General features: G+C 31.9%; 1 protein-coding gene across 1 annotated transcript; it reads left to right on the top strand.

Annotated features, from left to right (window-relative positions):
* The first annotated feature begins 5,217 nt into the window (after window positions 1-5,217).
* LOC139903913 (nucleosome assembly protein 1;2-like) lies at window positions 5,218-8,968 on the top strand. The gene is given in 12 exon segments (XM_071885837.1): window positions 5,218-5,382; window positions 5,474-5,517; window positions 5,627-5,722; window positions 5,986-6,078; window positions 6,629-6,710; window positions 6,788-6,849; window positions 6,950-7,134; window positions 7,225-7,402; window positions 7,779-7,822; window positions 7,968-7,982; window positions 7,984-8,182; window positions 8,664-8,968. Coding segments are annotated over 12 exon segments (1,140 nt in total). The 5' UTR covers window positions 5,218-5,312; the 3' UTR covers window positions 8,736-8,968.
* Window positions 8,969-14,865: the final 5,897 nt, after the last annotated feature.

Below are 14,865 nucleotides of genomic sequence, written 5' to 3'. Positions count from 1 at the left end.
TTTAGCTACTTTGTTCATTTAATTGTTTGAGGTTTGGGAAGTTAATTTTGGGAAATGCAAGTGGGAGCCATGGTTGATATTTACTCCAAAACCGTACCCACGCTAGTTGCTTGATTAGCTCATGTTCGTTTGGTTCTACACATACTTTTGAAGATGTATTATATGGTAGAAGATTATTTTCGAGTCGGTATTGCTTGAGGACAAGCAAGACTCTAGTGTGGGGTGATTTGATATTGCATAATTCAACTACGTTTATCTTAGCAATATCCGTCATATTTTGGTCCTTTGGATATGGTTTGAAGGCGTTTTGATGACATTTATGAAGAATTGAGTTCGAGAGCTACAAAGATGATAAAGTTGAATATTTAAGCGTTTTAAGGTGATTTAAATGGAGAAGTCTGTATTGCAAAAGGCTATAATTTTTGTGTTTATGTTTTCTTGAGATGCTCCACAAGTTGACGTCTACAAGTGAACAAATGGATGTAATATTCTAAGCAACAAAAAAGATGGACCTTTGTTGATTATTTAATTAATGGGCTGTGTAGTCCCAGTTTTTCAATGGATTAGAGGATCATGTAGTAGATATGGACTGGACTTTTACACATGCGAACATCTTTCAAAAAAATTAGCTACAAGAATTAAAACCTAGAGACTTGTGATATAAATATAAATAATCGGATGAACTGAAAAAAGAGAGGGTGCTGCGTAGGTGGTTTGACGGCTCTCACAGCCGACCCGTTGAGGGTTTTTGCTCGATATTTAACAAGAGAAAAGAGAAGGCACAAAAATAAAAAAATTGTTGGTCAAACAGGTGGTCCCACCCTTGTTACTTCTGTCGACATTCAAGAAGACAAGAGGAAGGAGTTTTCAATTGTTGGTGTACAAGCAAAGTGGTGGACCCTCCTGGGTATTGAGTTTGATCAGAGAACAAAGGAAAAAGGAACTTGGTTTAATTTGTAACTCTTGTCTTTTACTCCTTCAGTTTTACTCATACTCCTTACTCATTATTTTTTTGGTGATATTTTTTTACGACACATATTATTATAGCTACTTTAATTTATTTATTCATGTCTATGTGGATGATAAATTTTGTATGCATTATTAATTTGTGTTTGTCTTCAATCTATAATATGATCATGAGCTAAATATTTTATGTTCATCTAGATTAATAACCTTAGTGTTGGATGATTTATTTTATAGTTATATGATTTTTGCATGATAAATTAGAGTTTGGATAAAGAACCACACTTGTGGGTGTTAGATGTATGTTATGAGATTGATTAGTGTACTTGTTTGGACAAAGGGAACCCTGTTTCAATTTAGTACATTAATTTTCAATTGATTTGTCTTAATTAGTTGGGTGCTTACTGGACCAAGGGGGTAAATTGAGTAACATATGTTGAACAAAACAGGGGTGAATTGTGTGGAGCGAACGCGTAACCAATTTAATCTAAATCTCTAAATTAATTAATTACTTAGTCACAAGCAACGAGGTCTTTGGTGAGAGGGAACCCTAAGCCGATAAATCCTAGCTTGAGTGTTCGTAAAAGAGAACTCTAAACGAACTGACTTAGTAATTACATGCATTTTATCTCTATAACTTGTGCTTAATACTATATCACCTTACACTGAGGGTAAAAGATCTAGGCGAGCATTTCTTTGTCTATTGAATTCAAAACTATCTTTAATTTGTTTGTTGAGTCTGCATTTATTTTTCTATAAACTTAAAAACACAAAAATATTGTTTTTTATTTTATTCACCTTCTATTGACAATCCAGTCGTTAAAAGGAAAACCCCTATCTTTGTCATTTTCTTATTTCTATAAGTCTAGTTAATTACATTTAGTTTAATAATCTTAAATTGCACTTAATACTGTCCTTGGAACGATCTTGGATTTTACCAGATTCTATACTGCTACACGATCGGGTACACTGCCCGTTAGTGTGTAATAATCTCTTTAACCGGTATTTTCCTTATATAAATTATAGACGCGATTTTACACATCAATGGTTAAGAGTGTTGATGTCGAGTGAGAGGTCTTGGGTTCGAGCCTAGTCTGAGGCATTTTTTTAAGGAAAGCTTTAGAGGTAGTTATTTGTTATTATTATTATTATTATTTTTATTGTTATTTTTTTTTTATTATTATTATTATTATTATTATTATTATTATTATTATTATTATTATTATTATTATTATTATTATTATTATTAGTATAAGTATCATTATTATTTTCATAATTATTAAAACTATCATTTTTATTAAAACTATCATTTATCATTATTATTATTAATATATTATAACAAATAAAGATTTTGTACATAAAAATATATTTTTCTACGTATACTATAGTTATATTAATATTACCTATAATTATATTTTAAACATAATAACATCTTTATTATATATATATACAAAATAAAATATATAAATAAAATATATATTGGAAATTAGTAACAAAATCTGTATAAACTACAACCCTAAATATATAAATATTATATAATTAATAGATGGAATTATTTGATTACCATTATATGTGTTAATATATACATAAATGATATAGGTTCGTGAATCCGAGGTCAACCCTACACTTGTTAAATGACGTCATATGTATTTTTACTACAAAATACAGTATGGTGAGTTTCATTTGCTCCCTTTTTAAATGCTTTTGCAATATATATTTTTGGGACTGAGAATACATGCGCTACTTTTATAAATGCTTTACGAAATAGACACAAATACTGAAAACTACATTCTATGGTTAAATTATCGAAATCGAATATGCCCCTTTTTATTAAGTCTGGTAATCTAAGAATTAGGGAACAGACACCCTAATTGACGCGAATCCTAAAGATAGATCTATCAGGCCCAACAAGCCTCATCCAAAGTACCGGATGCTTTAGTACTTCGAAATTTATATCATGTCCGAAGGAGGATCCCGAAATGATGGGGATATTCTTATATGCATATTGTGAATGTCGGTTACCAGGTGTCCAATCCATATGAATGATATTTTTGTCTCTATGCATGGGACGTATGTTCATGAGAAATGGAAATATGAAATCTCGTGGTCTATTAAAATTATGAAATGATTATTTATGTTAAACTAATGAACTCACCAACCTTTTGGTTGACACTTGAAAGCATGTTTATTCTCAGGTACGAAAAAAATCTTCCGCTGTGCATTTGATCATTTTAAAGATATTACTTGGAGTTATTCATGACATATTTTAAAAAAGACGTTGCATTCGAGTCGTTGAGTTCATCAAGATTATTATTAAGTCTATTATAGTTGAATATATTATGAAATGGTATGCGTGTCGTCAACTTTCGATGTAAAGTAAGTTTGTCTTTTAAAAACGAATGCAATGTTTGTAAAATGTATCATATAGAGGTCAAGTACCTCGCGATGTAATCAACTATTGTGAATCGTTTGTAATCGATATAGACTTCGTCCAGATGGATTAGGACGGGTCTCTATATTTTTTCTGTGCAAATTTCGCAAGATCATCAATACTTCGGTTGTTTTCATTCGCTACTTAAACAACATTTTGATCTTTTGTATGTTAAAACAGCAACAAAGCAAAGACGGAATGATTCTTGCGAATTGTTCTGCTATTGGCATGGAACCATATGTACATCTAACACCAGTTTCCAAGGTTCTTTTTTTAACAATATGTTTGTGAAAATGATTTTGTGCGTTTTTCATTATAAGTTTTGTAATGATTGATTCGGTTTTCAATTGTTGGCAGTTGCTGGTTCTCCTTATGATACTTGGCAACGTTAAAGGAATAAGAAATGGTAATGGATTAGGTTCTCTTAAAGATTTTCGAATCAAGTATCGATAAGTTGCAGTAAGTAGTTTCTTAGTATTGCTTCTATAATTATATTGTGCTCATTCTGCTAAATGTCAGGTACCACCAAAAATCATAATTGATTTAGAAATTTAACCATTTGTTCGACATTTTTATAGATATGGACAGAACATTTTCAATGAGAGGGTTACAGTTGCTAATAGCCATGTTGACAGGTACTATCGAACTCAATTTGTTGTGTATATGTGATGCAACCTTTGTTGACTGTTTGGTTCAGTAACTAATTCTATTTTTATAACTTCAAGTAGCCGATATATATTACTATATGTTTGCTTTATTAGAGCTGATTGTTAATGTTGTTTGGAATATGGAAGAATGAAACGAGTTAATATGCAACATTATACAAATCTTCTAGGTTTTTATGGTCTCCTCATTCAACTGAATTGGGTCAAAATGAGCAGAAAGCTGGGTCGGACTGAAATGATCAAGTACTTTACTTTATTATTTCAGATTTCAGATAGATACAGATTGGTGGATAGAGAATGCATGTGGTCTTATGGGCTCGCAGGTATTAAACACATGAAACTTATTAAACACAACTTTGTTAGTTCTACTCGAATTGTGTCTATCGAACTGCCTCTAATGTTACGTATTTTAGATTGTCAAAGAAAACAGAGGCTCAAGTTTCTTACAGAGGTACTATTCAGGTTCGAATTCTCCATGAATGGAACTTTTAAGTAGGGTTTGATCCCGTTATCTATGACGTCGTCAGTGGTTTCTCGCACTCAAATAGTTCTCTTTATCTTTCACTTTAGCTTAATGATTTAGGTTTGTTGTATCATTTTTTTATTAATTTTATATTTTTGTTTTTATTATTTGAAACACATTTTTCGGGTATGTAATGAATACTCTGGCATGTAATTTAACTATATGATAAGACCATCAACAAATGATGGTCGTTTTTGGATGCCACTTCGGTTTGTATGCCCCAAAAAACATGAAGTAAAATGTGTCGTCTAAATGATTACATACACAAATGTATACATATATGATTGTCGTTTTTGGAGGCTATAATTGTTTTTGGCTGTAGTTTGTATGCCCCAAAAAAATGAAGTAAAATGTGCCGTCTAAATCGATAGTTGCGTTAAAATCGCATAAACCTTAAAGTAGCAACGCGCGAACCCTCAATTCTTGTTATTAAACACTGATAACATTTTACAATGTTTGGTTGTTAAAATTTAAAGCATAGGGACTACATTGCACATGTATGTTATTAGAAGGCATCTGAGGGTTTTTAAGAATACCTCAGGTTTTACAACTATATACGTACAACATATACGTACAACTATACGTACCTACATAAAATACATACATGTACTTATATATATTAGGTCATAACTTAACCCAAAACCTCTTCCATCAAGGGTTTACACTATTCCACCTCTTCAACCTCACTTCCAATTTCTAGGGTTTCATTAGGGTTTCCTTTTCTCTCGCCATGAGCAACAATAAGAAAGAGCAGCTAGACATGTCCGATCTCGGCGCTTCGTTACCGGCCGCCGCCGCCGGTACGGTCAACTTTCACCGCCGTTAACTTCTAAATTAAAGTACTTTTTCTTACAATAACACTAATTGAATTACTTTTCGTCTATTTTGTAGCGCTTAGTGCTGAGGATCGTGCTGGTCTCGTAAACGCCCTCAAGGTTTATATTATTCATTACATACGGTGGTTTATAATAACGATGATGTTTGATTTTAGTTTACTGATTTTATGGATTTTATTTTGTACTTTTATCAATGTCTTATTAACAGAATAAACTTCAAAATTTAGCTGGGGAACACTCCGATGTACTTGAGAATTTGACTCCGTCAGTTAGGAAAAGAGTTGAGGTTTTAAGAGATATTCAGGTAAAAGGAGAATTAATTGCTTATTATCATTAATTAGTTGCAGATGTTAATACACTGGTATTATTGTTACATATTGTTGAATTATGGATAGTTATATATGACTTTTAATATACATGTATTTATGTTTAATATTTAATATAGTTGTGAATGGCTGTATGCTGCATTTAGTTGTACATATTATTATGCATTTTAATTTAATGACAAATTGATGAACCAGAACAAATAACTTTGCCTAATGCTAACTGTTTCTGTTTCGTTTTCAGAGCGAACATGATGAGATAGAAGCAAAGTTTTTTGAAGAGAGAGCAGCACTGGAGTTGAAATATCAGAAACTGTATGAGCCATTATACTCAAAGGTATGGATATATATTTTTCCGCCGACTTGTGTATATGATATTGTTTGTTATATATCATGATAAATTAACAGCCTTTGTGGTTAGGATATGTAAGTTGTAAGATGGGATAATTAACATTTTAGAAGTGTACAAACAGATGCAAGTTGAGTCACTTAATTACGCATTTCTCTCATGTGACATGTTTGAATCAAGATTTAGATATGAAGTGTAAGAGAGTATATAAATACTTATTTGCAGGGAAGCTTTATAAGACTTATACAATAGCAGACAAAACTTTGACAATGATCTTATTTCTTGTTCCCTTAAATCTTGACCGTAACCGTTGCTTGCAACAACCTTGAATATAATGTTTTTATAATATAGGCAAAAACGTCTTAATTTTTTTGGTATCAAACATATAGACACATATAGCAATACTGAACACATGTAGCAATGAGCTGAAAGGTGTTTGTAGTTACTTGACAGGCCAGTTGGGCTGTTTTTGAAATGTAGGTTATAATTTGCTCTATATACGACAGTGTATGCTAAATAATGATGTTCTGAAATGCAGAGATATGATATCGTGAATGGTGTTGTTGAAGTCGATGGTGTAAAGGATGAAGCCGCAAATGACCAGTCAACTGATAAAGAAGGTAACATAGTTCGTATATGATCTGACCTTTATTACCGTTTTTAGAAACCTGCTTCATTATTTTTATCAATTTTTCAGAAAAGGGTGTGCCTGATTTTTGGCTAACTGCAATGAAGACCAATGAAATATTGGCCGAGGAGGTATGAACTTGCTACTAAACTCTACTCTTTGCTATATAATTTTCTATATCTGTGGTGTTTGTTTATGGACTAAACTGAGTATAAAACTGGCATTAATTAGATCTCAGAACGAGATGAAGATGCTCTCAAATATCTGAAGGATATTAAGTGGTGCAGGATGAACGACCCTAAGGGTTTTAAGCTTGAGTTCTTTTTTGATACCAATCCATATTTTAAGAACTCGGTTTTGACGAAAGTGTATCATATGATTGATGACGATGAGCCTATTCTAGAGAAGGCAATAGGGTAATCCTTTCTATACGCATTTCATTTCACAGTTATATTACTATTATAGCAAACTTTTTTTTAACCCCATGTTATACTTGTAATTTGCAGGACAAGTATCGAATGGTTACCAGGGAAATGTTTAACACAGAAGATCTTAAAAAAGAAGCCTAAGAAGGGGTCAAAGAACGCTAAGCCTATCACAAAGACTGAAAAGTGTGAAAGTTTCTTTAATTTTTTTAACCCTCCACAAGTACCTGAAGATGAGGACGATATTGATGAAGAGGCGGTAAGATCTTTCTTTAACTTTCATTTTTGGCTGTTGATGAGAGGTTGAAATGTCAACCCTTTCACTTATGAATGGTTCGATTTGTGTTATATATCATTAATATAGGTTGAAAGAGGTCAATTTTAACACGTTGAAAGATGTCCAAAATGTATTTTGTTAAAGCATTAAACTTCCTAAAACGTTATCAATACTTTTTTAAATGGTTTACCTTTTCATTTTCTTTTAAAAAATATTCAACATTCTGTTTGTTTATAAACTTTTAAGCCAAAAGGTGTTCCAAGTCCAAAGGGACCCTGTCTATTTGTAGCCAACCAGGCCAATTGTTGATTGATGTATGTATGCTAAATGTTACCATTATATACCCCTATCATTTCAGGCTGAAGAACTTCAGAATCAAATGGAGCAAGACTATGACGTTGGGTGAGTGATACAAACACCTTAACGCCACTTATATTTTTTTTTTTTTTTACTAAGATAACATTAAAGCCAGAAACTGGCTCTATGGCACCATGTATCTGCATCGGAAATCCTCACACCTGATATGATCATATTACTTGCTATGCAGTTCAACCATACGAGACAATAATCCCTCATGCAGTTTCCTGGTTCACTGGTGAGGCTGTCGAAGAGGATGGGTTTGATGGTATTGAAGAAGACGATGAAGATGATGACGGTGAAGATGATGAAGATCTTGATGATGAAGATGACGAGGATGACGAAGATGAAGATGACGAGGATGACGAAGATGAAGAGGAAAGCAAGAGTAAGAGGAAACCCAAGGTAAAATTTTGTTCGATTTCCTTTTTGTGCCAACACACAACTTTACATCATATGCCATATATAATAGTACTACCAATACATAATACGTTGTTTTTTATATTTTAATGCATGTAATATTGCAGTATTCTGCAGGCAAGGTATGGGTATGAATATGATATGGTCTTTTTTATTATACAGAATACTATTTTTTAGAGGTTGGAAGGCAAAATGAGTGGGTCGGGTGTGATGTGCAACATATAAGAGGGTTCTGCTGTTATGGGAATAGTGATAAATTTTTAGTTATTGTCAATACTTTGTCCATTGTTTTGAATTGAATGTTATAATAACTTAATCGTAAAATATGTTTTCAAGAATTCTTTATCAGTTTTCGTTTAAAAGTTTTCATGCATTTGAGTGCATTTTGTGTCTCCTCTAGTGTTGTTGAATTTATATTTAGTAGGAGATGAGTCGTTTTATAAGTTTGTCGATGTTGAATTTGCAGAAGGGAAGCATTCCACAAGGTGGTGCTACCGGTGAACAGGGTGAACGACCTCCTGAATGCAAGCAACAGTAACTCTTTTAAGTGTTGGTTTCAGAATTTTGGTCTATTATCTTTAAGTTCGTTTTCTTTGTGTACGAGGGGAGTCCTATTTAATTGTTAAAATGTCAAGTTTGTATGTTAGGTTATGATCTTGATTGCTCTGAAGAACAATTTGAATATGTTTTGTTTGTTTCATCTTGTTGGGTATGTTTCTGAAACTTCTGTACCATTTTTGTTATAATTATTGGATGTCTTGCCTTTTAGTAGTGATGTAGTCCAAGTGAACACCATTATGTGTATTGGTGGGTTGGATGTTAAAAAATTCGCTTTGATTTACTGCTCTGTTTACAATCCCTTTGAATCCACTTCTTGATTCACAATCGAGAGTTTAGCACCATCTTCCTCTAAATTTGATACAATATCTGATTACACCAACTTTCTTGACACTTCAAGAACAACAAATGCTCCCTAATCACTAGAGTATCAAAATTATTCTTGCCACTACAAAAATGCAAATGAAATCTTTTTCACTCAAGAACTACAACATAAAACTAGTGGAGGACCCGCGAATTCGCGGGGCTATGTGAGTGTTTGTACAGAAATAATGTTTATAATTATTGTATTTAATGTATGTGAGTGTTTGTACAGAAATAATGTTTATAATTATTGTATTTAATGTAAGTAGTTATGTTAGTTGTTCTGTATCCAATGTATGTACTTGAAATTTAAAATCCAACCATATATGTCTTTAAAAATTTTTAAAAGTTGAACATAATATAAAATACTTAAACAGTTATTGTAGACATATAAAAAGCATTGGTAATGAAAACCAAAAACATATTTATTATATAAAAATCTAGAAGGAAATGTAGTCATTGAAATGCAACATAAAAACAAATTAAAAAGTTTGTTTTAGGCGTTTGACTCGTGTGGTTGCACTATCAGACCACGTTTATTGTAGCATGAGTATTACGTGTTGAAAAAACACATGTTATATTTATTCAAAAATTTGACAATGCATCAAATAAGAATGGTTGAATCTTTGGTATTTTGAGAGATGCAACTGCATCAAATGTTTGTCGACTTGGTGTGTATTCAACAAGAAGGTTATTTAGGGTTGGACTCTTACGCCTAACGGAACTTGAATTCGAAAAACATTGTCGAACAAAATTCTTTTTTTGTGAAATGACAAATTAAATATAAAATCATGAATCGTAAATACATATCCAAAAAAATAATTGTATAAATTAGTATATATGTGAAGTCTAAATTATAATGTATGAATTTGACTACAGATTTTCAATGTATATAATGGTTTTCACCTGGTATGGTATCGGTGGTTGGAAAACAATGACCTCATCTAAAAGGTTGACTGACTCAACTTCTTCAAGTTGTTTTTTGTTAATCACCTCCATATAGACCTTTATAAAAGTGACCATAAGATAATGGACTGACACAAATACAACCCATTTTTTTTTATCATTCAATATTACCTATCCACATTCAAGATCAACAACCAAAAATTAATTATTCAAAGTTACATATCCCAAAGTGAAAGCAGAAAATTACTATCACATCCTAAAAAAGCAAGTTTTATACTTAACTGTACCCATCTATTTGAATAGATGGCTTCAGAATTTTTAAGATCAATCAACTTTACATCATTATTAGCCTACTTATTTTGACCCCTCTAAGTTTTATACTCAGCTGTACCCATCTTTACAATAAAATCAGTCCAACTCTACCTGCATATCTAGATGGATAGTTCAACACTGGCATTCCTAATACATATAATTTGTGCTTCTCTTTTTGGATCAATCTATACATGAATACAAAAACAGTAAAGAACATATATACGACTGCCATGAATCGATGTAATTGAGCAAATAGAGTAGCACACATCACCAAAACTTTGAATTGAACCAAAATCATAGTTTACGTCTTTAAAGAAAGAACAATAGTAAAACAACTTAATAACTTTCGGAATATTTACTTTCAGAATATAACATGAGGCCAAAAAACGCATTAAAATTTGGTAAGAACTGAAATAATATACTTCCGGATTTAGAGGTTGAAGTTGTATTCGTTGACCCGATCACATTTGCCACACTTGAAATCCAGAGACGGTATATAAAAATATAAAAATTGTGCATTAATCAAAACATGTAAACAATAAAACAAAAGATATTATCCCACAAAAATAACACAAACAACAAATCATACCAAAGGAGGCAGATGCAAGATTATCCATACGTTGTTCACCGGTTGTAGACCTCAGATTACCTTGTTTGTATCTCAAATCCGAAGTCTATTATTAATCTACTGAAACTCTAGGTTGTATAGAACTGCTACATAATAATCAATCAGGGCAGTGAAAATCAAGCAGAAAAATCAAATATACAAACAAAAATTGCACTAAACAGAAAAAGATAAATTTGTAAGTAGCCCCAGAATTGAAGATTAATCGAATACCTTTTCTGTAAGTAGCCCCAGGTTGTAATGCTCCCAAGCGTAATGAACCCGAATTTGATTAGTATCAACAAAATGGATGGTGAAAATTTGAAAACACATTTACTCATTTAGTTCCACCACCCTTAACCATCTAACACGATGGTGGGTCTCTAGGTTAGCCTACATTCGAGTCACCCAAAAGTCCTGGTCAAAAGTCAGACACTATGTAAAGGAGACGACAAATTAATACTCCGTAAGCATTAAACTTTCAACGTATTACTATACCAGATCGACATTGATTCAAAGCTACCTAATCAATTTTTGTAGCGATTCACATTGTTGCCATCTGAAGAACAAAATTTTCATTGAATCAAAGGTATTTGCTGATCAGTCAGATAAAGGGTTTAAGTAGTAAAAAAAATGAAACAAACCTCTGATTACCTCCTAAAAACATACCCTATAAATTACATTAGTTGAGTTTTCACCAATTCCCATTAAAAATTGAACCATATAGACATACCTCGTAAATTATGCAAAACTGAAGATGCCAACATATCGTTACAAAAGGTTACATCAGGCTTTGCACCCCTTAGATTTGCCATTTTCAGCATTTTCACCAATATTACCTTATTGTTTCTCTTCTTGAAACTCCCTCGATATATATATGCAAGTTCCTACATGTCAGTGGCGACTTATATATATGTGGTAATTCTAGCCCATTTAGTAATAGTAAACACTTAGTAATAGTAAACACGGGGTTCGCCAAGTCTAATTATACACTTAACAACATACTTATTCATTCATTATTAATATATACAATTATTCTAAGATATAACTTTTTATCTAGTTTTTAGACACCTTAATTACCACCCATTATCTTACCCACTACAATAAATGCTACCACCTAATGATACAACACTTTTCATCAAAGTCGGACAGAAGATCAATAGACCTATTGAAATGAAATATTATGCTAAGGTAGAAGTAGCATCTTTTCCTAATCTTGTCGAAGGTCAAACGGGTCAAAAGTCACCTAAATTGTATTGAAAAAGTTTTCAATGAAACATATTTTTTTGAGGCATATAAATTATACTTTTGAATATTAGACATATTTAGATACTGAAGAGAAAAGAAACATAAATGCTAGTGACCTGTATTACTAATTACCCATTCTAACCCAACCTTTTTATGGCCCACTAATTTTGGCACCCAATGCTAAAGATTAAAATGTACTCTTCGGGAAGAAAACTTGCCAAGAGATTTTCTACAGGTGATGCAGAAGAGAGGCCTAATATCCTACTAAAAACAATTGCAAAAATTTAAGTCTTACTAAACAATCTTACAAAAGTGCAGACTATAATCGAATGATATTGTGAACTAAAACACGTTCTTGACTATAATTAAATGTGCACCATTTTTAAAATGATGAAACTGACAATTGATCCCATCTTTCTAATCTCAAAAGGATGAACAATAAAAAGAAAAAAAAACAAACAATTGATTTGTCTGTATTTTTATGAAGAAAAAAACACAAAAATCGGAGTAGGAATTTGTTAATGGAGTTGGGGATGTAAAAGAGAGACAAAGAAGGTTTGGTTATGTTTGATGATTGTAAGTCACAGAACAACAAAAAAGGATTTTTTTTCTAGACTATGTAAAAATTCAATACACATGAACTTAATAAAATATGATTGAAAATTATGCCAACTCTATTTGCAAGATGCTATCAATATGAGTTGATTTGATTAAAAACAAAACTAACCGCAAGTGGTTCTTTAGTGCTGGATCTTTCACTGTCCATAGGGCGAAGTCCAACTATACCCCGAGAAAGATATTTTGAGTCATGCTTTCTTAAGTGCCAAAATTCAAGATCATGTTTTAACACTATTTAAAAATCTTTTAAACTCAACAAAGTCAAACATATAATATATCAATTTAAAGCTCTTCGTGAAAACTTTAAGCCTAATCTATTATTTTTCACCAGTAATTACTCATTTTTAAATAACAAACTCGCAAAGTAGGCCCGAGAGTAACCTTTGACACTTTTATCGAGATTGTATAAAAGGTCGTCTAAGAAAGTAAGCATAAAGAAAACAACATGGGCTGAAAAAGTTGATACCACAAGTATAAATTAACAAGTATATGGGTCAAATAGGCACGTGTGACTTGTCCCAAAAAGTTTCAAAGTTTTACCATTTGTGATCAAAAGAGTGACCTTAGCGGTTGTAATAATCATCACGGTCTTCTCATATCCTCCATTGTTGATTGTCTAGATGCAACCCGTAACGATAATTCTTGACATGACAATAATGTTCGAATTTAGTGCATTAGATAAATTAGTCACCTTGAGAAGTTCCATATAGTTCGAATTTCAAGGCTGATAAAAAATAATACATAATTACTTCTCATATAGCATATCAACATAATCCTTATGATGATGATAATTGAGAAATATACATGTACCAGTTTGCTTTCACCCCCGAGCGAAACTCATTGTTTGTTAATAAAAGAAATACTTATCCGGTAATTAGCTCTCCAATAAAGACTGAACATAGAAACCTGAAAAACATTTAACAATGATAGGTTTTTGATGTTTTATACAATGACGTAAAAAAAATGTAGACTGTCACTACAAAAATGTTTACCTAAAGCAAACTCTATTCTCGTTGTCCATATATTCGTGATGATATCTTATGGTACCTCGCATGTGTAAAAAGTATAGATTTACAAATATGGTTAGAAAGTATTATAGAAGGTCGTAGAAAGTCATATATTGCCTTGAAAATAAAATTTGAGTAGGAAGCGTATCATGCACTTGACCTTCAAACTGAAGCATCAGGTAGTGCAACTAATACTAAAGTTCATAATTTTTCAGATTAACTGCAATTAATCAGCCTAATAATCATAAGTCAATAGGTAAATTGCTCATTTTTATATTACTAAAACCCAAATATCTAACTACAAACAATGACAATACTAACCCGAAAAATTCTTAATTAAGGGAAGGTGCATATATACCAACATATCCATCACCTGTACAATTGTACCCATAAGGTTGAAAACGTGTGCTAATCAAAGTCTTGTCAAGTTCTTACTGTTGAGTCTGCAACATTCGAGCTTCATTTTCTTTGTAAGAAACATCTTTCTTCGGGTTACACGTGCAAAACATAAAAGCTACAAAGAAAGCACGGTATTGAAGATTGTAGTTATTGTGCCTAAATCTAAGAATAAGTTTGAAAATGATAAGATCAAAGCTTTTTAATGTAACCATAAAACAACTGGAGGATGAAAAATATATAATTCTCTATTGACCCATTGATTATTCGATATAAACCCAATATAAGTTTATTTAGCTTATGCCAATTTAAGTTTCGTATTCGAGAATTGGAAAGGAGTATAACCAAGATTCTCTTATAAATGAATCAAAGTACTGCTTAGTAGGCTGTTACAAATTACATGGTAGTTAATTGCACATTTGGTTGAATCAATCTATCAATTCACAATAAATGCAGAGAATATGATAACACTGAGTTTTTCCACAATATATGATAATAAGTATATACAATAAGTTTTTCCACAATACAAATCAATAATCACAAACACATAAAATCATTAATTAGAAACAAAATAATTGGGAAACATATAAAATCAAAACAGTAATGGATCTCAGTATATCAATATACTTATTAAAACCTAATCGATTTCATGAATG

This window comes from Rutidosis leptorrhynchoides, chromosome 4, assembly GCF_046630445.1.
Source record: "Rutidosis leptorrhynchoides isolate AG116_Rl617_1_P2 chromosome 4, CSIRO_AGI_Rlap_v1, whole genome shotgun sequence".
NCBI lineage: Eukaryota > Viridiplantae > Streptophyta > Magnoliopsida > Asterales > Asteraceae > Rutidosis > Rutidosis leptorrhynchoides.
Note: the sequence above shows the minus strand (reverse complement) of the source record. Positions and strands in the feature narration are given on the sequence as shown.